Source organism: Thamnophis elegans, chromosome 1 (assembly GCF_009769535.1).
Source record: "Thamnophis elegans isolate rThaEle1 chromosome 1, rThaEle1.pri, whole genome shotgun sequence".
Taxonomy (NCBI): domain Eukaryota; kingdom Metazoa; phylum Chordata; class Lepidosauria; order Squamata; family Colubridae; genus Thamnophis; species Thamnophis elegans.
This window is the reverse complement of record NC_045541.1, coordinates 231,723-255,815: the sequence shown is the minus strand read 5'-3', so window position 1 is coordinate 255,815 and position 24,093 is coordinate 231,723. Positions and strand designations below refer to the sequence as shown.

Here is a 24,093-nt window from a genome sequence, read left to right as displayed (position 1 = left end):
TATTTTGACCCATCGACTCCACGGAAACTATCAGCTTATGATATCAAAATATCAGGAAACCCAGTGACGGGAAGTGGTAAACTGTCCTTGTGGTAGTGCCAAAGCAGAAGAAGGCGAGGCCCTTCTTGGTTCAAAGAAAGCATAAATCAATGTGTGATAATGAGCCCTTCTCAATTCGTGGCTTAAGCAGCTCAGACACCTTACGTGGGAACTCAGTGTAAACCACTAAAGCTTCAATAAAGTCTTTAAAACTCACAATAAATGAAATTGTACCACTATGCCTATAAAATATAAGCCAGTTTCCCAGTGTCTTCTCAAGTTACACAACGAAGATTGTGCTGTTATAAAATTAATTAGAAGAAGCTTTACAGCACCTCAGTGGTAGCTGGATGATGCTATAAGACGACTCAGCGGTTCTCAATCGGGGGTCCTCAGACCGCCAGGGGGCTGCAATGTCATCCCAGGCTTGAAGAAATGTTGTGATTTAAATCTTAAGTCTTGGGGGGGGGGGCGTCCATGGCCACGAAAGGTATTTAAAGGGGAGGGGTCCTCCGGGGTGAAGAAACGGTTGAGAACCTGTAATAAGAGGCTCTAAGTCCCAAATGAGGAAACCGCCATAAAGTGGCCTTTCTCTTCTTGCATGGACCCACTAAGATTCTTTGGTAGAATGACCAGCGCATATCGGGGTCCTCAAGACAGGGACATTTGCCAAATGTGATAACAGCAGAATATTTTCCTTTCAATAAATCTGGTTAAAGGTGAATTGGAGAAGTTTATTTTTTTGTTCCAATGGAAGAAAACGTTTATAGTCCAGCCGTGGAATCCTTGATGCTCTCTGAGCTGTTTGCTTTCAGACGTTTCATTACCTGACTAGGTAATATCATCAGTGCACTGGCAATTTTACCCAGTCGGACAATGAGTCATCTACAAGAAAACAGCCGTGCTCAGAAAGCATCAAGGACTCCACGGTTCTTTTCGATTTTAAGCGGCTGCCGAGAGCCCTGGGCGGAGGGCAGAGAAGGTGGCTTGCAAATGGTCTTAAGTGCATTAGATAGGTTAGCACAAAGTGGGGAGTGGGGGGAGGGGGGGAGGGCAAGGCCGTAGACCGAAGGCTGAGAAAGCTTGGGCCCCTCCGGCGTTTGATTTCTGACGGCCTGTAACAGCCCATGGACCACTGCCTAATTGGTTCAGCTAATTGGTCTACGGATAATGTTAATTACCATGTTTCTCATTAATGGATGAAATCTTTATTGGTTTCATTGATTAGCAGGACTCGTTAGCTAGCTTAACCAATGGCAGATGTAACAAGTTCTCTTATTGGCATATCAATTAGCATAATCAATTCCCGGCCAGCGCATTCCCTCTCCTGCTCGTTAGGAGCTGAAGCCAGAGCCAAGCCATGCTTCTCCAAGGGAGCCTCTGTCCCAGATGCAAATCCTGCAAATCCCCAGGTGGAACTCCTTCCTCTGAGGAGAACAAGGGGCCCTTTTGCACGGCCCACAGCATCCTCTCTGGCCAAGGGACCGGATTTCCTTCCTGCTGCTCAGGATGCCCTGAAATGCCACCCTTGCTGGTCCTTGGTTTCGCATGTGCCCTGTGCGCCTCCCCGCGGATGGGCCAGGCCGAGAGGAGAGAACGGGAAGCCTTGCAAGCAAAGGGGATCGGGGAAGCTCCCCCTCCGTTCTCCAGCAGGACCAGAATCCTCAAACACCCGGCAAGGCAGAAATATCTCCCTGAAGGGAATTCATAACACAGGGCAGACTCTGGTCCTCCTCGCCATATCCCAAAAGCAGTTGCTAAGCTAATTATCCCGATTCCGTCCTGGTGCCAGCTCTAATGACCTTCCTCTCTGCCCAGAGCCTGTGACTGAAGAAGCTACCTTTGGAGCACAGTAATTACCGCTTTCCCTTTCAAACTTCTAACTGGAGATCAATGCTGCATTTTAAGACTCATTGATTTACAATTAGCCCAGCTTTCCTACTAAAGCGTCCTCAAGCAGAGTTTACTTTTATTTTATTCTGAAATCTCTGGGATCTGGTTCTTGGATTCCACATTCTCTGGAGGCTGAAGAGAGAAGAGAGGCTTCTAAGTTAGAGAAGGAAGGCACCTGGGCCACACTAAGGGCCAGCGGAGAAAAAGGGACCCAGCGGAGGAGGAAACAGGAGCGTCCGAGCATCCCTGGCCAAGTCAAGAGGCCCACCTAATTGACCCAAGGAACGCCAAGCTCTTCCCTCCTCCGCCTGCCTCCCTCGCTAGCTGCATCCAGGGAGGGAGGCCGGCTGCCTTTTGCAAAGCAGCAGCAGCAGCAGCAGCAGCTAAAAATAGTCGGGAAGGTTCGGCTGTGAGCAGCCAGCAGCCCCGCTGCGTGTGCAGAAGGGAACAGAAGTCAGCAGAGCAACTGAGCCTTTGATGCCAATGGCTTCTCTGGCACAAAGGGAGCAGCAGAGAGGTGGGTTCTCCTGTCTTCCCCCCAGCTGGGCTAAGGGCGAGGGGCTGAGGCCCCAATCCTTGACTGCAGTGAATGCAACGTTCTGCAATTAGCTACAAAACGACCACCCAAATCTCCTGCCCTTGGGCAGCCCTCTTGACATTCAGGGAAGGGCCCAAAGTGTTCCCAAAAAAGAAGCTTCGTTTGCATCTCCTAATAATCCTGCCAGACACTGCGGTGAACTTCGCACCCGCTTCCTTTTCTCATCACCCGGCTCAACTGTCTTCCCCTTCTGCCCCTTTCACAGAAAACAAACCAACCTCACTTTAGAAATATGGAATTAAGGCCCAGCATCACAGGGAAGTCGACAGCTCTGATCTGAACAAGGTCTCTGGGCACAGAATCCGAGTCTCCTTCACATTCTGTGTCGGTTCCGGTGCAAAACCATCGAAGGAAAGGCCTACGCAATGCATTCCTTTGCATTCCTTTCACACATCCCCCCCCCCTCTCTCTCTCTCCCTCTCTAATGGACTCCTTTCCTAGTGCAATGTTTTCTCTCACTAACAGGAACCCATGAATTATATATTCTCAAAATATACACTATCTGAAATATTGCACAAAATTGCATAATTTAGTATTAATTGGATTAATGCAACCACTTAGCATACTTTGGCAGGAGCATGGCTCTGATATGTGGGGGGTTGCCCCCCCCCACTCAGTTACATCTGGAGTGCCGGGATGGCAGCAGGAATACCGAGAAAGCCCAGAAGTCAAGAAGCTGCTTCACTGACGACTGAATGACAAGTAATAGCAATAGCAATAGCAGTAGACTTATATACCGCTTCATAGGCCTTTCAGGCCTCTCTAAGCGGTTTACAGAGAGTCAGCATATCGCCCCCAACAACAATCCGGGTCCTCATTTTACCCACCTCGGAAGGATGGAAGGCTGAGTCAACCCTGAGCCGGTGAGATTTGAACCGCTGAACTGCTGATCTAGCAGTAGCCTGCAGTGCTGCATTTAACCACTGCGCCACCTTGGCTCTCAACACAAGAAAAGGACGTCCACAGAAAACAGCCGAGAAGAGCCCGCTGGGGCTTATCTGTGGCAAGAGTTCCGTTTGCTTTTGAGACCCGAATCCTGCCAGGAATAAGCAGCCCCGGCTTGCCCAGTGCAATGATGCAGGGGAAACAAGCTTTGCGAAGGCAACACCACCCACATCCACACACCAGTTTTCACCACAGTTCTGGCTCTGCACACCAGCGGGGTGGAGGGGAGAGGGAACGGTGCCGCAGAAGCAGCGGGCAGGCGGCCTGGTAATGAGCCACCCCTACTGTAGAGCATATGAGAAAAGCCTTGGGCCCCTTGTCAATCCTTGGACGGAGTCATTTCTGGCAGCTGTGGAGAAGCAGTGAACCTCCACTCTTAAGACCGTGGAAGGGGTGGTCGGCCACATCAGTGGATGCCCTTGCAAGGCCCTCTGCCAACACATGCGGTGGCAGCCCCCCCCCTCCCTCAAACCCCTTCTGGAAGGAGAAGCCCGTTGCTCCTCCTGTACGCTGCCTGTCAGTTTTCATCAGAAAAAGGACCCCCTGCCCTGCCCTGCTCATTAGGAGGGGCCACAGCCCCCTTGAGCCAAGCTGGACAGCCACAAGGGACATACTGGGGCCACACGGGGAATATCTCCCCCCCAAGAGGTGAGGGGGGGGGTCCCAACTGGCCTTTTGGAAATGCGTAACCGTAACCCATCTTTTTAACCTTGAATTTTATCTACCTTGCCTTCTAATACTTATATATAGTTTTTAATGTTTTATATTGTACACTGTCCAAAGTCAGTTTGTGAGGGAGATGGGCTGTTTTCTAAATTTGAGATATAAATAAATATTATCCAACATGTTTCTGATGGCCCCAAATGGGCCTGTATGAGCAGACTGGTCCAACCCGTGAGCCACAGGCTGTTCGTGGCCCCGGACAGCTTGTCGTGCGGCTCCCCAAAATATTTAAAAATAAAGGAAATTTGTTCTTTATACACATTAACTATCTTATATATTCAATATGAGGCCCCAGACAATTCCTCTTCCCTCAGTACAGGCCGAAGGTTTGGGCCGCCGTGCTCCAGGGCCGGGCTCAGTTAAGCCAAGCCGGCCGAGAGGCTCCCACCTACCCCCCACCCCCACCCCCAGCCTCCCCGGTCTAACACGGCCAACAAACCCGCCGTCTGGAAGAGAACGGCCGGTCCTCCTTCCCTGCTGGGAAACGCAGCCGCCTCTCTCCTCCTCAGGGCCCGTCCTCTGCAGCCCTTTCTAGGCTACGCGCGGCCGGGCGGTTTGCCTGAGGTGAAGAGAAGGGTTAACGCGGGAGGCACTTCATCGCAAGGGTAACTCAAGCAACACTGATGTGAATCAATGTTCCTTTTGTGAATGCATTATTTGGCAGAAACTGGCTTTTTGTATCCCCCTTAAACGAAGCCGGCAACACACAAAAAAAGAGTGGGGGGTGGATGTCCTTCAAACAAAAGGATGAGGTGAAAATAAAGAGAGACTCGCCTGCACTTTATCCTCTTCCATAGAAGCAAATGCATTTGGTGCTTTTTATACATTAATCAATCAATATCACTGACTGTACATCAGCAGGGCAGCCAAGTTATGAATGACCTTTCTGGCAAAGAGGACATTTTTAATGCTCACAAAATTGCTCAGAGATTTGCAACTTTCTGAAGTTCTGCCTGCATGGCTGCACCTTAAAAGTGAGACTCTCTTAGCAGAAGCCGCTGGATTGCCTCAGCTGAAAAAGGGGCCACTGGGCGCGTGTTCCCCGTGTGTGCAACCCTATGCCGTCCCAACCCCCAGGCCTCCCTTCCTCTGTCCAGCCAAGGGGATCCCCAGCTCTCAGGGCAGCAGTCTCCCCGCTCTCTCCCCATAGGAGACCCACCGAAGGCAGCTCCCCGAAGGCTGCAGCCAGAACAACCGCCAAGGGGGTGGCCTTGTCCCCACTTTATATTTAAAGGTAAACAGAGATTTAAAAATTATCAGTTTTCCCTGAAAATATTTCAGTATTCCAAACTGACTTTGTTTAATGTAATAAATTTGACTAAATGGTAAAGTACCTTATAACCCTAAAAGGCATTTAGAAATCAGACTCTTTAGGTCCAAACCCTTTTCTTGCCCTCCAGACTCATTTACAATCAACCTCTGGAGAGAGAGGGAAACGTGCTGCACAGGCATCCGTGGGGTGGGGGGTGCTTGATGTGCACAACTCCCATTTCTGTGGGGGGGGGGGGCAGCTGGAGACTGAAGGGAGGTTGAGGCGGCAGCTCTGACTGCCCCCTTTGTTCCCTTGGGGGAGGGGGAGGGGAGCAGGGGGCACTTGACAGATGAACTGGCTCATTCATTACTGACTAATTTTAGGGAAAGAAATGTTTTTGAATGGAAGGATAGAAATGCTCCCCATCCCTTGAACCCCCTTCCTAGCTGACACGTTGCCTAGAAAACCACGGGGGGGGGTCTCCCCACCCCACCCCGCCTCGTCTTCTCCCCCCCCTTGAGAGCTGAGAGGGAAGACACCCCCCCCCCACCCCAACCAGGCCCAGATCTCCCCGTAGGCAGGAATTAAGGAGGCCCATAGATGAACTGGCAGAAACTGACATCACCCCAAAGGTTCTTCAGTTTTATTTCTTTCGTGTATTTCTGATGCCCATTTCATGCTTTGAGGCGTCCCTTTGGGCTTTGGGGTCATTTGCCTAGTTTTGACTCACTTCAAGCAGCCCGAGAGGTTAATGAGGAGCCGCCGTCCGTCGGCCACCTGCTCTTCCCGGAAGGTGCCGGCAGGGCAGCCATTTTGAGAAGGGCGGACTGTATTTACCGAACCACCTGCTGTAATTCTGCAGACCTTCACAGGTGGGATGCCTGCTTCAGTCTTGCCTGGCAGCAAAGAGCAGGAGCCCCCTCCACTGTCATCCTCCCCTCCCCCCCCAAGGCTGCCATGTCTGTGATCTCCCAGGCATCCTTTAGCAGACAGGAGGGCCGAGCGCTGGGTGGGGGCCCTTCCCCTGCCCCCGTCCCTTCCAGGCCCAGCCCAACAGGGAGAGCAGCCCACGACTGCCCGGCTGTGGCCAGCAGAGGGACCCCCCACCCACCGCCAGGTTTTCTAGCCCCGAAATTGGGCAGCCAGCTTTCCATCTGGGTGGCAGATACAGCTCTGGGGCAAGTCGACAGCTCCAGCTTCCCCTCTCGCTGCTTAATGGGCGACAGGAGCTGTTGAGGACAAGCGTGGGGAGGAGCAAGCCAGGGCCGCCACCGCTGCCTCCCCCTCCCTGCTCCACTAGCCCCTTCTTTGGGCCTGGGACACCGTGGCTGCCCCACGGCAGACCCCCCCTTGCTCCTCCTGCTCAGCCTGTGCCTTCTTTCCTTGAACCGGGTGGTGGCCTGGCTGCTCAGGGGGAACGGGACACCCTTGCACAGGCAGGCGCTGGGACGCCCTGGAGGAGCCAGCCTTCCGGGGGCTGGACCTGGGGCTCTCAGGCTGGCGTGGATGGGCCAGAGGGGGAAGAGACAGAGAGGAGGGGAGGAAGGGCCAGCGCCTGGAATCCTGCTTCCCCTCCTGTCTCTTTCTTCTCCACCCGCCCTGCCCAACTGTGTATCAAGCCGTCAGAAGTAAGGCGAGGAGCCCTGGGGCAATTCCTCCTGGCTGCTGCTGGTAAGTTGACATACACTGGTGTGTGTGTGCACTTGTGTGTGTGTGTGTCTATCCAACCAACCAAGCAGTCAGAAAAACTGAGGGAGCTCACCCAGGGATGCTGACTTCCTCAGCCTTGGCCTTTCCTGGCTTCCCTGGGAAAGTCTGTGGACACCCGGGCTCAGGCCAAGGGCAACCGGGGGTGGGGGTGGGGGGGGAGGAAGGTCCCAGAAGGAAGAGCAGCCCCCCTGCTCCTGGCAGGCAAGGCCGGAAGTGGCCTCGGGTGAAGACTCCTACAGAGAAACCCAGGTTGCTACCCCTGGAGTTGAGTCCTAACAGGAGCTGAATGTACTGCTCAGTCTTCCAACGTCTCAGGGGCTGCCCCAAAGAAGAGGGAGCCAAGCTATTCTCCAAGGCACCCGAGGGCAGGACAAGAAGCAACGGGTGGAAGCCAATCAAGGAGAGAAGCGACCTAGAACTAAGGAGAAACTTCCTGACAGGGAGGACAATTCATCAGTGAAACAGCTTCCCTCCCGAAGTTGTAGGTATTTTCACCACTGGAGGTTTTTAAGAAGGGACTGAACCACCTCTGGTCTGAAACGGTGCCAGGGTTTGCTGCTTGAGCAGGAGGTCGGACTAGAAGACCTCCGAGGTCCCTTCCAACTCTGTTTCCAACTTTTGTTCTTCTGCAAATACTGCTTAGCAAGTTCAAAATGGAAAGAAAACACCTCAAAACATGGAACAGTCTCAAATAATGACATACATGCCCACCATCTTTTGGGATAAGCCATGTTTATACGATCACAGAAAATAAACAAAAAATAGCAGGCTTTCTAACATAGGCCGCAACACGTTTGGCTTTTCAACTACCAACACGGCATTAACTACATTCAAAAGCAACATCACCAAAAATATTATTTCTACACATCCATTAATGTATGAAAGAAGGAAGGGGGCATTATCACCTTTGCTTGCCCGCTGCCTGGGCCATTTGCTAAGCATTCCATTTGTTCTCATGCATATTTTACTTCCATCATATACCATTCTTACCACATTCGGCAATCAAATCCATATTCGTGCAAAACATTCCATAATTCAAGCCTATTTATTGGTCAAATGTTTTCTCTGCACCAAGCTGCTGCGAGGCTAAAAGACAGAATGATGGAGGGAGAGAATAATCCCAAAGGAGGGGAAAGGGGCAAGAGACGGAGCAGGTCCCCTCAGCTGCAGGGGGAGCCAGGGGGAGCCGGGGGGACCTGCTCAGCTCTGCCTCCTTCTCTCTCCTCCGCCTGGGCTGAACAGGAGCCGCTCCCTGGAACAGCCGGGGCCAAAGAGGTCGGGTGAGCCTGAAAGGAACAGCAATTCTCAGCAACCAAGCGTCTCTTCCTCTTGGGGCCAGAAAAGCACAGAGGGACCCATCACACCCCACCACCACCCGCGAGAAGGATGAGCAAAGTTGCTCTGAGTCCCCACTTGGGAGGGGGGGGGGGGTCTTGTGCAGGAAGGAAGCCGGGGGGGTGGAAAGCAAGGACAGCGGAGGACTGAGCTGGAATCGGAAAGAGAACAGGGAGCGACCAAGCATCTCTTGGGCAAAGCAGCCAGATGCTTGGAATCGGGCCAGCTGAGCAAAACCTAAGTAAACCAGCCATGATGATGCCCACTGCAGAGGACCCTTGGCAGCAAGGGGGAGATCTGGGAAAGGAAGCCGGCGAGCCCAAAGGTTCCACGCAGTGCAAAAAGACTGTTTAAAGCATTGGGGGCTCCCATTTAGACAGCAGGCCAACCAAGAGGGCCTCGTGCCATTCTGGGCCAAAGGCTGCCCAGCCTCTCTTTGAAGTCCTCCCTCCACGGATGGAGGCGGCCTATCCTACTCAGAATGGGAGGCACAGGAGAGGCCATACGAGGGCAGCCTTAAAGGATGCCTTCGTTTCTCCTTGATTTTATGGCAAAACACTCCATGTTTTCCAAATCCCCGCTCCCCATTTCTTTTTGTCTCCGTGCTGACCCAACGCCCTGATGCGTCTCACTTGAACACCTGACTTCGCTTGGGAAAGGACCGGAAGCCTTTGACCTGCCTGCAGCTTTCCCAGAAGCTGCTGAGGAGGCCGAGGGGCCGGGGTCCCTCTCTCACACCCTCTGCCCTCTACAGAAGGGCCTGACCACCGTTGCCAAGGATGCCTGCAAAAGGCCAATCGGCCCAAACAAGGAGGAGCCCGGGGCAAGCGACTCTTTAGCACCCTCGACCGGACTGCAGCGGAGGCCTCTGGAAACCACCGGCTCCCTGCCCCAGACCAGCTCGGGCCCCAGAAGCACCTAAAACATCTCGCCGCTCTGGACAGACTAGAAACCTTAAGCAGCATCGTCCACGTGCAATGCTCAGGGGGGAAAACGTGCGTGCCCCATGGGAGCAGGACTGCAACCTGCTGGTCGAGAAGGCCACTCACCAATGTCAGCAGCTGGGCAGTGCTGGATGGTGAAGATTTGGCCCAGGTCCTCCTCTTCCTCGGGAAGGCTCTTCTGCAAGCGCTTCAACTTGTGCAAACTTTCGGTTCGCTGGTGCTTCAAGGAGCGCACGTGTTGAACAAGGTTGAGCTTGGCCTTGGTGGAGTAGTTGCAAAGGACACAGTGGTAGAAGCAGCTGTCCCCCTCCAGTCTGCTCTCGTGCTTCTGAAGGTGCTGCAGGGGAGAAGCACAGAAGAAGGAGCCCAGGTGAGAAGCGGAGGAACAGCTGAGCTCCCTCTGGAATCTGCATCTGAACCTCCAAAAGAGCCCAAGTGCCCCTTTGCCCCCCACCCCCACCCCCTTGGCACTGCAAGAGTATCCTGGGAAGGACGGGAGCCTCCTTGAGGCAGACAGGGCGGAAGGATTCTGCTTCCAAGAGACGTTTGCTTCCAAACTCATCCGTGCTCATCCTTACCCAGCCATGGGGGTCCTTGGAGGCTGCTGTCTAACAGCCGCCCTGTTGAGAAAAGGGAGCCCGTGGACCAGAATGACTTCTAGTGAAGCCACCGGTTCCTAGGGAAGAACCTGGTTGGTTTCCAGTCCAGTCCCTTGGAAAGCAGCCCTCCTGCCTCTGGGTCAGGCGCTTGGGACACAGGAGCAAGGGGAAGGAGAAACAGGGCAGCAACGGAGGAGGAGGAGGAGGAGGAGGAGGAGGAGGAGGAGGGGAAAGTCCTGATTCTTTGCTGCTCCCCCTTTCAGCACAGCGCCCGGCCTCCCATGGCACAAAGGGTGGCTCCTCAGGCGCTCTGCCGGGGAGCCGCTTGGTGTCGCCAGGCCCGGCCTCTTGGCCCAACCCCCAGTCAACTGCTGCCCGCCCCCCCTGTCCATCATCTCCTGCAGCCGGATGGTCGGCCGGAAATATTAGTTTTGGGTGATCTATGTACACACACCATACCCCAAATTGTGTGGGCGACCTTTTGGGGAAATGAGCAAGTAAAAAAGGAACTCAACAATTCCCCACCAGAAGAGAAGCCTCCCTGCTCTTTGGGGCTGACCTGGAAACCACTAAAATGGATTTACTGCTACAAAAGAATCCCCCCCCCCCAAATAATCTATTTTGCCTGCTGGAGGTCATTAGAAAACTCCAAGCAAACTCTGAGAGGACAGGCTGATCACCCCCTTCAGTCTGGAGCATCTCTTCCTCCGGAGAAGATTCTGGTTAAGAGGTTCCGGGGGGAGGGGAGGTGTTCACAGAATGTCAACTCTGGATCCCTTCACTTCTTTTGCAGCTGGATTAAAGTCCCATCTGATCTGCAAGACGTTTCTGTAACACCACCACCCCCCCAGCCCACGTATGGGAGAGGGGCTGCAGCCCGGGGCAGGGCAACCTCTCTGCACGGCACCTGAGTCGCCTGCAATCCCCCCACGGCAGCCCTCAGTGTCCCTCCGGAGGGGCAAAGAAGGAAACTCTCCTTGCGCCCACCCCCCTCAGGGCCACCCCTACCGCCGCGGTCAGAGGAAAGGGACAGCGGAGATCGCGAAGGAGGAGGGAAGAGGGGATTTCTGCTGTGGGTCAGACTGGTGTCTTTGGCACCTCTGCTCCTCCCACCATCCAAGGGCCTCGTGCCAGTCTAGGTGGCTCAGGAGGAGGCAGAGAACCTGCCAGCTGGTGGCTCCAGCTGGAGCCCGGAGGCAGAGGGGTCTCTGCTGCCCTGACTCTCAAGCAAGCAGCGCCCTGAAGGAGAGGAGAGAAGCCGGGCGGGCAGGGAGGCCCGTTTGCCCCAGGAGACGGTTGATCAATTTCACAGCAGCTTAGATTCCCTCCGCACCCAACTGGTGCAGTTTCAAGGCAGAGCTCCCCCTTCTGCCCCGCTCCCAGGTGGGGCAGGAGGGTGGCAGTGTGCCAAGATACTCACAGGTGAGCCCCTCCCCCTAAATAACAGGCCCCTCCCAGATCAGTGCCAATCACTTTTCTCCCCGTGGTTTGCTCCACATCTTCCAGTCATCAGAGCCGGATTCGAATCCCTCTCCCATTCCCCAGGGATAGCTGGCTGGTAGGATTTTGCTCCGCCTTCCCAGCCTCATTAAAAGCCTACATTGCTCAGACTCAGGATGGAAAGCTCAGCATAGATTTTACTGAATGTTAAATCAAGCAGCAAGCACAGCCAGCAAACTCTGTGGCACTTTAACTTTAAATAATGCAATAATTATTGAATTTCCTTTTTATAACTGAAGTGCTGGAATGTAAACAATGGGGCTGTAATTGCAGGAAGGGGGGATCAATAGAGGCAATCGTTTTCAGCCATGTTAATTGTAAATACAATTGCTCCAAGATGTCAGCCTTGTTCCTCTCGCTCCAGAATCACCCTAACGGATGACAGAGTCCAACTTTCCCATTATAGCTGTTCGTTCCTTTAAGAGGTTCTCAATCAGGTCTGATCAATCTGTCAAGATAATGCATGGAGTAAGTAAGACTCTTCCAAACACAAATGCCCAATCAATAGCCCCAACCGGCTTAATGAGGAGGGGCTACGGCCCCCGGGGAGGCAAGAGTCAGCTCCACCGGCCAGCTAAGCAGATCAGCCCTTAACGAGGCTGCCCTGTAGGAGGGAAGGCCCAAGCCAGGCAGGCTGCTGGGGGGCCCCGGGAAGGCCCCGCATTGGTAGCCCCGGCAGCAGCTGGGGCATCTGCTCTCCTCCCATGGCCTCCTCAGCTCCTCAAATCAGCCCTTCAGGATTTGGCCCTCAGAGAATTCTGGTTTATAAACCCGCAAGGCCTCGTCCTGGATATTATAAAACCAGCGGTCTCCCAACAGGATGGCTTGCCAGATGTGGCCCATTCCTGCTCAGCTCCTGTGAGTTGGCTTCAGACATTCAAACACACCAATTATATATATTTAATGTATATCCCGCCTTTATTATTTTTATAAATAACTCAAGGTGGCAAACAACAGCAACCCAGTGAGGTGAGTTGGGCTGAGAGAAAGGGATTGGCCCAGTCGCCCAGCTGGCTTTCATGGCTGAGACGCTGCATCATTCTAGGCTGCATCAACAGAGGGATGGAATCAAGATCACCTGAAGGGTTGATGCCACTCTATAAGGCCTTGGTGAGGCCACCCTTGGAATCCTGCACCCAGTTTTGGTCGCCACGATGTAGAAAAGATGTGGAGACTCTGGAAAGAGTGCAGAGAAGAGCAACAAAGAGGATTAGGGGACTGGAGGCTAAAGTATATGAAGAACGGCTGCAGGAACTGGGAATGTCTAGTTGAATGAGAAGAAGGACAAGGGGAGACATGATAGCAGCCTTCCAATATCTCAGGGGTTGCCACAAAGAAGAGGGAGTCAAATTATTCTCCAAGGCACCTGAGGGTAGAACAAGAAGCAATGGGTGGAAACTAATCAAGGAGAGAAGCAACTTAGAACTGAGGAGAAATTTCCTGACTGTCACAACAATTAACCAGGGGAACAACTTGCCTCCAGAGGTTGTGAATGCTCCAACACTGGGAGTTTTTAAGAAGATGTTGGTTAACCATTTGTCTGAAGTGGTGTAGGGATTCCTGCCTAGGCAGGGGGTTGGACTAGAAGACCTCCAAGTTCCCTTCCACCCCCCCCCCCCACTTCTCTCTCTCTCTCTCTCACACTCCTAGAACCTAACAGAATTTATCTCTTAGATACTCCCAATGAGCGGCTCGAGCTTGTTCCAACTTAGGGAAGTTTTGAGCACATGTCAAGGAGCTCCTTGAGGTTCAAGTGCCTCTCATCAAACAAGCCAAGAAAACCGAGCCTTTTGCTCAGGGCCCCAAGAAAGCAAGACCTCCGGGGCCCAGGCTGTTGGTGACTGCCATTTCTGTGTGCATCACAATCCTAAGCAGGTCCACACGAAGGAAGCTGCTCATCCCGCGGGAAACAAAGAGCTGCCATCACCTGGGGTTCCAGAACCTCAGGCCCAGAAAGTCCCCACACAGATGCGAACACACGAAGGAGAAGCCGCTCAGCAAGAGACGGGCAGCTCTGGAGCCCTGGGTGAACTCGGCTCTTTGCCTGCAGGCATTTCATTTTACCCAAGTAGATAGTATCATCAGTAGGAATGAATGTGGGGTTTGGTCCCTCTTTATATACAGTAGCTTGTCCTGCCAGGGATGCTCCGTATCACAAAAGGGAGAATAAAAGAACTAAGAAGGAAACAAAAAGCACAGAGCGAATCCTTTCCAGCAGCCAATGTCCAGATAAATAGGGGCGAATCACACAGAAAACAATTCTCTAACCAAGGAATCACCAAGAAGAAAACCACATCTCCACCAAAACTGGAATAGCAAGCTATTGTGTATAAACGTACCTCACACTCACTCACACTGATGTTGTTACCTAGTTGGGCAATAAAATGTCTGCAAACAATCAAACTCGGGGAGCCCCACGGATTCTACAGCTGAACCTTAAGTTACTTATATTCTGTTCTTTTAGAGACGGACAACTCTCCTTCAAGGAGACTTATATAGCAATGGTTCTGTCAGGGCCTCCAGCTGAATTCTTTGCCTGAAATAAGAATTATAAATTACAATTACAAGCAATTACATGAACAATCCTGCCTTAAATTCCTACAGTAACAGCCTCTGGCAGGATATAAGAGTTCTGTAATCAAACAGCCTTGAGAATATTTGGTGAATAAAACGGAGGATAGCTACACCTCAAGGTTACGACATTTAAAAACGCCCATTTGGCTGAACCTCAATGAGAATTAGTTGACCCGAAAGGAACAAGATTATTACAGTAGGAGCTCTTCTTCTCCTTGCTAGCTCTCAGAAGGCCTAGCACCCACCACCTCTGAGGAAAAGGGGGTCAGGCAGAAGGAGACCCTAAATGCTTGCAGAAGAGACTCTGCTGAGATACATGGACCGAAAATTCAACCCCCAGCAGGTCCTGGCACTCGACGGAGCCCCCTGACCCTTTCATCGGCCCCCGTTGCTCTAAGCAGCAGCAGCAGCAGCAGCAGCAGCAGCAGCTTTCCCTTCCTTGAAATGAGCTCAGCTGTAGCACCCACCATCCAAACAACTGTATCAATGGGCACGGAGCAGGCCCTCTCGCCTTGCAGCCTCCAGGATGAAGGAGAGATGCTTCTCCGTATCAAGGATTGGAAAAGACAGTGACATGATCTGCTGGAGGTGTCAGCTCCTTGGTCCTGGTGGAGAAAGGAGCCAACGGATTTTTATTCCTTTCCAGTGCCTGCCTGAGTGGGGTCAGATCTAGCAATGCAATCCCACCTGAGAAAGCGTCTTCCTGGGCTGCCGTTGTGTGCCAAGCGCTGTTTAATTAGAGGGAGAGGAAGGCGGCTGTGTGTCCTTCCGCCTGATGCGTAAGGTCACTGAAAAAAGGCCGAAAGGGAGCAGAGGAATGGAGGCCTTGCAGCCTTCCACGGGAGCCTCTCTCCACTGTCAACATTGGGACCTACTGATGGCAACAAGGCCTCCAACGTAACTGGGTGGACGTCACATTGCGCTTCAGGCTTGACGTCTCCATGGATGCTACAGAGCTGCTTCTGTTTCAGCAGGACAGGCGCATTGCGGGGAACGAGAAAATGGGAGAAGAACCGCCCAGATTCCGTCATAGTGACCAGCCAAGGCTTACGGCTCTTTAGGAAACTCAGATGCAAGACCGGATTCCTCCCAGACCAAGACAGCAAACCAGTTTGGTAGAAGGACATTAATGAGGGAAGCTGGGGGCCGGGGGGGGGGGGATTATACACCATGCAAAGCAAAACAGGCTTTGAACTATAACGCCAGCAATGGACAATCCTGAGTAGGATTCGTACGTCACGCAGCCCCTCAGCTGCAGTTCATATAAATCATGGGGATTTCGTGAGAGCTCCGAGGTCCTGAACAGCTGCTGAGACGATATTTCTTCTGGCCAGGCTCTCCGCCAGATTTATTTATTTTATTTACCTATTTTATTACCTTTATAAGCCATCCAGCCCCATGACGACTCCGAGAATCATGCCAAATACCAAACTGAAAGTGGGGAAAAACCCCGGTCTGGAGGAACTGCCCCACAGGGCTGGTTCTTCGGCTCTGCTTTCTCCTTAAACACCCCCTGGCTCAGATTCTCTTGCAAGGGCTCCCTCGGTCCAGACTGTTCAGCCGCTGCTTCTGGACTCTTCTTCCGACCCTCCCTATCCAGAGGGGCACTGCTGGTCCAGCCTGAAGCTGCTTCCAAAGCCGAGAAGCTCCTGTGCCCCCAGACAAAATCGGTGGGAAAGGATTGTTGAGGCGCTCCAGCCCTTGTCAACACTCCTAGTCCTGGAAGACCCCAAGGACATCGAGGCAAGGGGGGGGGGGGACACTCTCCAGGGAAGGCGGCAGCAGCAGCAAAAGGCAAGCCGGTCAGGGGCATCGGAGGAAGCAGCTCAGCCCAAGAGACGGAGGGAGGGGGGGGCTCCTCTCCCAGGACCAGCCACCTGCCTTGTAGCAACCTGGATTATGTTCAGGTGCTTCAACGTCCCCTTTGGTGGGGATGATTAGTGGCCTCTCTCCTACGGGGCTGCTTTCTTCTTTCCCAAAAGGCCCTGTTGGCAGCTAGCCAATCTCCAAAAGCCGGAGGTGAGCCAGGCAGGGAGTGGAGGACGGCCACAAGTTTGGATAAACACGACTGAAAATCTCGACTGCCCACAAATTGATAGAACTGGGACAGGTGGCGGGGCAAGCCCCCCCCCCTCTTTCAGACAGAGGAGGGGCCGGCCGAGGGGAGGGGGCTACCAACAGGCCCTGGGAAGGGAGCCTCTTCCCCAGACCAAGAGCCACGCTGGCTGCTCAACCAGTGCGATGCGGACAACGCGCACAAGAGGCCTGCTGGGTCCATGAGCTTCAGAACAAGCAGCTCTCGATGGGGAGGGTCCCCCGTCTGTTTTGGGAGCAGAATGCGGATCCTTTCACTGAGGGGGCACAAGTGACCCAACTAATGAATCTGGCAGATCTCGGGAGATTGGCGCAATCTTTATCCTGCGGCCTAAACCAGCTGAAGCCCCAGCAATGCCATCGCCAGAGCAGCTCAGGCCCTGGACCTCATGAGGACCCAGGCCAAGGAAGGGCCGCCCGAGAGGAAGGATCGCAGCTCTGCCCCCGAAGCAGAGGGACGAGGGCAGAGGAAGGGGGGGCCCTCGGGCACTTCCCAGGGAACGCGGGGTCACGTCCAGCCGTTCAAAGCTGCCATGAAGGCAGGCAAGGACAAGTGGGCAAGGAAGCCAGAAGGGCCCAGTCTGGAACTGGCACCCATCAGCCACCTTCCCCCACCGCTCCCAACAGCCTCCCCGTCAATAGGCTTCGGGTGGATCCCTGGGCTTAGAGGGATCCCCCCCGTCGATCACCACTGCTTAAAATCTAACGGGGCAAATCTCAAGCACCAGGTTGATCTCCAGCCCTCCAGCTCCACCAGGCCAAGAACTGTTTCAGCAGCTGCACCTGAGCAACCTCCGCTGGGTGGGAAACGGTCCGTTGTGTTGGATTTGGATTTTGGAAATAATTTTATAGATGTCTCCTCTTCATTCAACATTAGGATGATTCATGGAGAAGTTACATCATTCATACGTTGTGTCTGTACTTTTATTCTGCCTTGTTAGTGTGAAATAACAAAACTAATGGACAAAAGGCCCCAAGGCCACAGCAAGGCAAACTGGCCCAGCTTCCTCGGGAAAGGAGCCCAGAGTCCACTCCAGCCAGAAGGCCCCCCCGGAAAGGCCTCCCCCCCCCACACTTTTTCTGCCAGGGAGAATGATGCTACAAGCAATGGGCTGGGGGGGGGGGCGCAGGGGGCTCTTCTCCTGCCACTGGAGCTTTCTGGAGCATTGCCAGCCACTGTAGGCGGGAGGCACGCGTTGTGTTTCCTGGCGGGCTTCATCTGCGTGGTGCCCGGAGGTTAGGGAGCATCAGGAAGGAAGGAGAATGCCAGGGGGTGGCCTGGCGCTCTCTCTCTCTCTCACCCGGCCAGCCATTGGAGGGATTCTCTCCAAGAGGAGAGAACCTGATTACATCCAGGTAGCTGCACTGTAAACTGGTTAGGCAAGTACCAGGCGAAGGACTCCGTTTAGGAGAGGCCAAGGAGAGCGGAGGGAGGGCTGGGGGTGGGGCCAATGAGCCCACAGGTCCCCCACCAGGCCAGTCTGCTGCTACACACACCAGCAGCCCCCCCCCCACATAAACCAAAGGGGGAGCTGCATCCAGAGCCACCTCCTTGCTCTCGCCAAGATGCAGAAATGAACCAGCAGGTGAAACCTCTGGGGACAGAAAAGAGGCTGCTGGGAACCCTCCCTCTAGCTCACAGGATGCCAACATCCTCCCCACAGATCAGAGGTGCCCACTGTGGCTTTCGGAAGCTAGCCGGCTTCTGGGGCCAGGGGGTGGTGGTGGTTGTGAGATCCAGGGGCAGAGCCTCCGGAGGGGAAGGGAGGAGGGCAGCAGGCAGGGCTGGGAAGCAGGAGCGCAGCCGGCCAAAGCCCAGAAGGCGACGTGTCTGGGGAGCAAAGCTGCCGCTTAGATTTATCGCAGGTGGTGCCCGATTGTTCATACTAAAGCCATTACGGGATGATTAGAGGGAAAGGTGAAGCTCGCAGTCCAGGGAAAATCGATAGAAACGTCTGGAGCAATTCTGCCACCCCACTGGAAGGGCTCTGTGCTGGGGGGGGGGGAGGAGTAGGGAGAGGGAGCTGCAGCCAGGCAGACCCAGCGGAGGGTGGGGAAGGTGGCCCTGCGATGGCCCTCATCGGCCTTGGGGGCAACAAGGGCCTCAGCAGGCAGGGGCGAGGAGTGGCGCCTGCTGGCCTGGATCCCCCCCCCCCCGGAGCCCCTGCCCTCCCATGCGCCGCCCCCTCCGGCCGCCTCACCTTGTACAGCTTCAGGCTGGCCTCGTGCCTGTAATTGCCGGTGTGAAGGCGCAGCTTCTCCAGGCTGTTGGTGTAATAGTCACAGGCGTTGCACTTCAAGTGCAGCGGGTTCCCCATCACCATGCACTTGAGGCGCCACTCGTTGGCCTTTCCACCCTCCCGGATGTGCGCCACCAGCTGGTACTTCTGCAGGTGCTTCTCGGTCTTGCAGTGCAGCTGGAAGTTGGCCTTGAGCTGCGTGCTGTAATGGCACAGCCGGCACTGGTAGGCCTCCCCCACGGCCCCCTTCCACTCCTCCTCGGGCAGGGCCCTCTCCGCGTTCAGGTGCAGCCCCAGGAGGTCCAAGGCGTCAGTGGTGAACTTGTTGCACATGGCACACTGGAACAGCTTCCGTGAAGGGTCACTGCTCTGGTCAAAGGTCTCCCCCAGGTTCACGAGCTCCTCGGGCACCAGCTGCCCTCCCCCGAGCGGCGGCTCCAGAGGGATCTCTCCCCCCACTGTGCAGAGAGAGAAGAAGGGCAGTCAGAGAGGTTTCCCTGGCCAACTGCCCACCTCCAGGGGACCCCGGGCTCTCGGCCCAGCTGGAGCGTGTCTGGCTAGTCCCCCACGTGGCTCTCCCACCACAATGTAACCCACGAGCACACTGGCGCACGCCTGCCCCACAGGCCTAAAGGGGGCTGAGGGGTGGGCTGGTTGCCTCCCGTTGGCATTCCACCCTGCGGGGCTATTCGGCATCTCCTCTGGCCGGGGCCCACAAAACCCTGCCACATACGACGGGACGCCTGCTGTGCTGTTCTGTGTGATCACGCTAACATCCCCACATCTCTCCAAGTCCAACTAATAGCATTGGTTTACTAGATAGTTTGTGTTTTGCTTTTTATTCTATTCCCACCTAACAAAGATCACATGATGAAGCTCTTTGCGATTTTCTTCCTCAGACATTCCTTGCTTTTTGGACAGAGGCACCTGTCCTCTTGATACGGCATACATTAGAACCGCAATTCCCCAATTGTGGGAAACAACAGCTCTGTCCACTGGTCAGAACCAACTGAGTGCTGGGTCCAGTTCTAAGCACCAGCAGAGGAATTCAAACCATTTCAAGAAGGGCAACGAGGACCCTGAGGAGGAATTTCTAGAGCAAGAAGTGAGGAACTGGGTCTGCTCGGCCGCAGGAGAAAGCGGCGCAGTGGACATCGCAGCCTGTGCCAAACTCTCACGAGACACACCAGCTCCCTCCACCCAAGGAAGGAGGAGGAGGAGGAGGAGGAGTCGGCTTAAGTCACGGGGAGACAAGCTGCAGCTGCTGAACATGAGGTGGAAAACTTTGGCCAGGAGCCGTTTGAGGGCGGGGCGTGTCCCCAAGGAAAGGGGTCAGGAGCACCTGGGCTGCTGCTGCTGCTACGGAGGCTTTAACCCTGAAAGCCCCTTTCCCCTATCCTGCAGTCGGGCCAAGGCGATGTGAGAGCCTGGAGCACCCCGGACCGTCCCACACCCCCAGCCAGCCTGTCCCCCAGAGAGGAGGAGGAGGGAGAGCAAGTGGGGAGGGTCTCCCAGCAGCCTGAGCAGCTTCATCTTCGCAGCCCAGAGTTCAGGAGACGCCATCTGTGGTGCCACCCAATTTGCATAGGGAAATGAGAGCTCTGGGTCCTTCAGGGGACGCTTGGCCTCTTCTGCAGCAGCCGAGTCTCTTCATCTAAAAGCTTCCACAAGCGTCCTTGCCACACGCACAGGGACAATGGGGCCCTTTTTCCTAGCCATGGAATGGAAGGACTCGGACAAGGCAACTCTTTCACTCGAGTCCACCGCAAGCCCTTGAAGCAGCTGCACCTCCAGTTGGGTCTCCAGCCTTCCCAGGACCAGGCCTCCCTCGTAATTACAACGTTCAGGTGCAGGCTTTGCCCAGGTGTCCCTGCTAAGGAACCAGCCCTGGGAGGCTCCCACCCTCTGAACCTTCTGAGCTCCCTCCCCACTTGCCCCCTCTCTCCGACTCTGGAGGGCCCACCAGCCAAGCAAGGCTCCCTCCGTCCCGGCTCGGCTGGCCAAGGCGGGGACCGGGGGTGGGGGGGTGCTGAGCAATAGGAAAGGAAGGCAGGTGAAGGTGGCAATTAGGAGAAGGGAAGGGATTCCCAGAAGACCCCCAGCCCTCTCCTCAGGGCCTCCAGTGGCACAAACCTTAGAAGGATCGTGTCCCTTTGGCTTACGGCAAGAGACTGCACGCAGAGGAAGCCCTCTCTCTCCTTCTCCCCTGGCCCCAGCAGCCTCCAAGCGCCACCCAAGACTAGGAGGGGAACGAAGGCGCAGAGGGGTCTTGTCACCACCCCGTGCCCACACGGGCCACTTCCTACTGAGGAGGGCAGGTGCCGCTAGGAGGGCTGGGCGAAAGGTAGTCCCTTCCTCCTGGACATCTCACCTAGGGATGGGGCCACAGAGGCCAAGGTGTGGCTGGGCTCCACCGGGAAATGGCTGCCGGTCAGGAACTGCGCCTCGGAGGCCGGGCTGTGGTCCATATTCAGGTTCTGGCCCAGGTAGTAACTGTAGAGCTCGGCTTCGGCGGAGAGGCCGTCCAGGCCGAGGGGCACCTGGCTGCTCTTCTGCTGGAACAGCACCATGTTGTGCATGTGCTTCTCGCTGGTCATGTGGATGCGGAGATTCCTGGCGACGTTGGTCTCGTAGTCACACACCTCGCATCGCCAGGAAGGCTTACTCTTGGGCTTGGTGGGGGAGGGGGCCCCACAGCCGCCCCCAACACTGGTGGCGGCTGCCGTGGCCACGGCCACGGCCCCCGCAGCGTGGCTGAAGCCTTGCTCCCCGCTGCCGTTCTGCAGGGTCTGCATGTTGTTGAGATGCTTGTCCGACTGCATGTGGATGCTGAGGTTGCCTTTGGTGGTGGTGGAGTAGTTGCAGACCTCGCAGCGGAAGGGCTTGTAGCCGCAGGTGTAGCTCTCGCCCCGGGCGAGCCGAGGGTGCAGCTGCCCCGACTGGCAGAAGGCGCAGGTCCCTCCCGGCTCCGGGTGCTTCTCCTTCATGTGGGCCTCCAGGGTCTGCTGGTACTTGTAGTGCCAGTTGCATTTGGGGCACTTGAGGGTCTTGCAGGAGTTGCGCGAGTGCATCATGGTCATGTGGCCCCCCAGGGAGCGCGAGGACCCCAGCACGGTGTCACACTTGGGGCACTCCACCCCTCCCCCCGAGGGGCAGCCCTCCCCCCCCAGATCACAGAGGGGCCCTCCGTGCTGGTGGTGGGGGAGGCAGAGCCCATCCTCCCCCTCCGGGCTCTCGCTGAGTTCTGGGGCATCGTCTCTGTTGGCACTTTCCTCCCCCGTATCATCAGCTGCCCTCTGGCTGCCCTCCCTGTTAAAGCTCAAGCAGCTCCTCCTGTTTGCACCATCAAAGACGAAGGAAGGAGCGGGAGGAGGAGCAGCGGAAGGAGCCAGGCCCCTCGACACCCCCTGAAGCACGTGAGGCATTAAGGGGGATATGCTTTGGTTTGAGAGAGCAAGATCCTTCAGGCGGCTGCCACTGTGGGCCACCAACCCGGGCTCAGCGGTGGCAGGAAGCTTCTCCTCCGGATCCTGCTCCAGCCTGTGTGGAAACAGCCCTTGGCCACCCCCGCCAGCACCTTCCTCCTCCTCCTCCTCCTCCTGATCCTCCCCGGGCAGTTCCGCCTTCGCCAAGGAGCTGCCCTGCGCATTACTGCCGGGCCCCCCGGGGCCCTTCCCTTCGGAGGAGGCGGCGGAAGGGCTGGAGGAGGGGGCATCCAGGGGAACTGAGGTAATTGGGGTCTTCAGAGCTGAGCTTGTCAGCCCCCCCAGGTTTAAGAGGCCCCCTGGGGCTAAGAGGTCTGCTGCCTGGGGCTGGTCGCTTGTGCTGGCGGCCCCAGTCTGGGAGCCCCCCTCCCCTTCCATATGAATCCCACTGAATTTGCCGTAGAAACTGTGTCCGGGGCTTATGAGGTCAGTAGCGGAAACTAAAGGGTGTGAAAAGTTTTTGTTTTTTGGTTCCAGGAAGCTCACGAGGGGCTCCTTGTCTTTGCCGATCCCTTGGATGATGGCGGAGATGTTCTTGTTGCTAAGAATCCTCCGCTCCTCCTCGCTCAGAGTCATCCGGTGATCGTGCACTGCGTGGCTCACAAGGGAGCGGACAAAGCCGAAGGAGAGCTTGCACAAGAAGCACATCAGGATGGGCTTCCTCTTCCCATAGAGGACAAAGCTATCAAATTTGGACATGTCCACATTGTTGGGAACATCTTTGGATACGCAGGAACTTTTGGCAGAACCGTCGCTGTTCAGGTAATCCCTGTTGCTTCTGTGGCGCACGTCAAAGACGCGGAAGCTGTGCAGGACGGGGCTGACCCCCACCAGGGCGGAGGTGCTGGGAAAGGCCTCGTCTGGGCCTTCAAACCACTTCCCAAAGGAGGAGGCAATGTGGAAAGTGTTGATGATCTGCGGATAGACTTGGGGCACGGCCGCAGCAGAGTCCCCCGACTTGGCTCCTGGGATGGTGAGAGCAGAGTTCGCCAGCAGGGGCGGGAGCCCCCCACCGCCTTGGCTCAGCTGACTGAGGCTTTCTACAATATATGCTGAGCCGTCCGGTTGGTAGACGATCTCTCCGGCCAGATTCTCGATATCGCTCTCCTCCTCCTCCTCCTCCTCCTCCTCCTCCTCTTCCTCGCCAATGTCACTCCCGCAGTCCTCTTGCGAGGGGAGCAGAGGATGGGCACTGGCACAGGGGGGCTCCATGTAGGCCTGTAAACTGGCAAATGAGGCCGCAAAGTCGTTACAGCTGATCTCCTTGCTGCTGGGCTCGGGGCTGCACGCAGCAGCGGCGGCTGCACTTCCTGGCAAGCGTTCGCAGAAGGAAGCCCGCTCATTGCCTAGCTGGGCTGCTGCGGTGGACTCTGTGTCATCGGGTGCAGTGGGGAGGTGGTGAGCGCTGCCAAACTCAGGCCACTGCTGGTGCTGAGGCCCAGCGCCCCCGAGGTCCTTGCCTAGGATGACCGGCAAATCACAGCCTTCCATTGTCAGCCCTGCAGCCAGCGTTCATCGCACCTGGCACGGCCGGGACCTAAAAGTGGGCAGGGGGAGAGACAAAGAAAGAAGCACGTCACTCCATGCTCCTGGCCACGCCATGCCCCCAGCCCATCTCGCCCCCCCCAAGCCACTTGCAGACAGTGTTTCCTCCAAGAAGCCCCCCACCCTCCCTCAGAGCCCCTCAAGGGCCGACTCAAGAATGATGATGGGTGGACCTCCATTCAGTCATTCTCCCACCCAGCAAAAGCTTCCTCCTTCCCACACCAAGGGTGGGTGGGTGTCTAAATGCTTCGTCTGAAACCCACGCCCTGACCCTGACCCACAATGCCTCTTGCTCCCATTCTCAGGCACCTTCGGCCATGCAGAGATCCAAGGAGGAGCAGATTGGAGCTCTGCAGGAGGACAGGGGAGGCCTCCCGGGACCAGTCCTGCCCCTGGTCCTAAGCGCCTCCATTAGCTCCAGCGGGAGGGCTGAGGCGGCCAGGGACAGCTCTCAGCTCAACAGCCAGGAGCCTGCAAGAAGCAGCGGAGGCAGGGGTGAAATCCAGCAGGTTCTAGCGGAAATTGTGAGTAGTCTGGAGAACCGGCAAATGCCGCCTCCGGCTGGCCCCCAAGTGGGGAGGGAGTGGAGATTTCGCAGTATCCTTCCCCTGCCACGC

General features: G+C 55.6%; 1 protein-coding gene across 2 annotated transcripts in view; it reads right to left on the bottom strand.

Annotated features, from left to right (window-relative positions):
• ZFHX3 (zinc finger homeobox 3) overlaps window positions 1-24,093 on the bottom strand; it is a 73,887-nt gene that overhangs the window by 21,170 nt on the left and 28,624 nt on the right. For both annotated transcript variants that reach the window (XM_032230665.1, XM_032230672.1), the window contains 3 exons: window positions 20,818-23,468; window positions 18,408-18,904; window positions 9,545-9,776 (listed from right to left, as the gene is read on the bottom strand). In XM_032230665.1, the coding sequence (XP_032086556.1) occupies window positions 9,545-9,776; window positions 18,408-18,904; window positions 20,818-23,422 (3,334 nt within the window). In that variant the 5' untranslated portion in view covers window positions 23,423-23,468. The remainder of the gene's footprint in view (window positions 1-9,544; window positions 9,777-18,407; window positions 18,905-20,817; window positions 23,469-24,093) is intronic.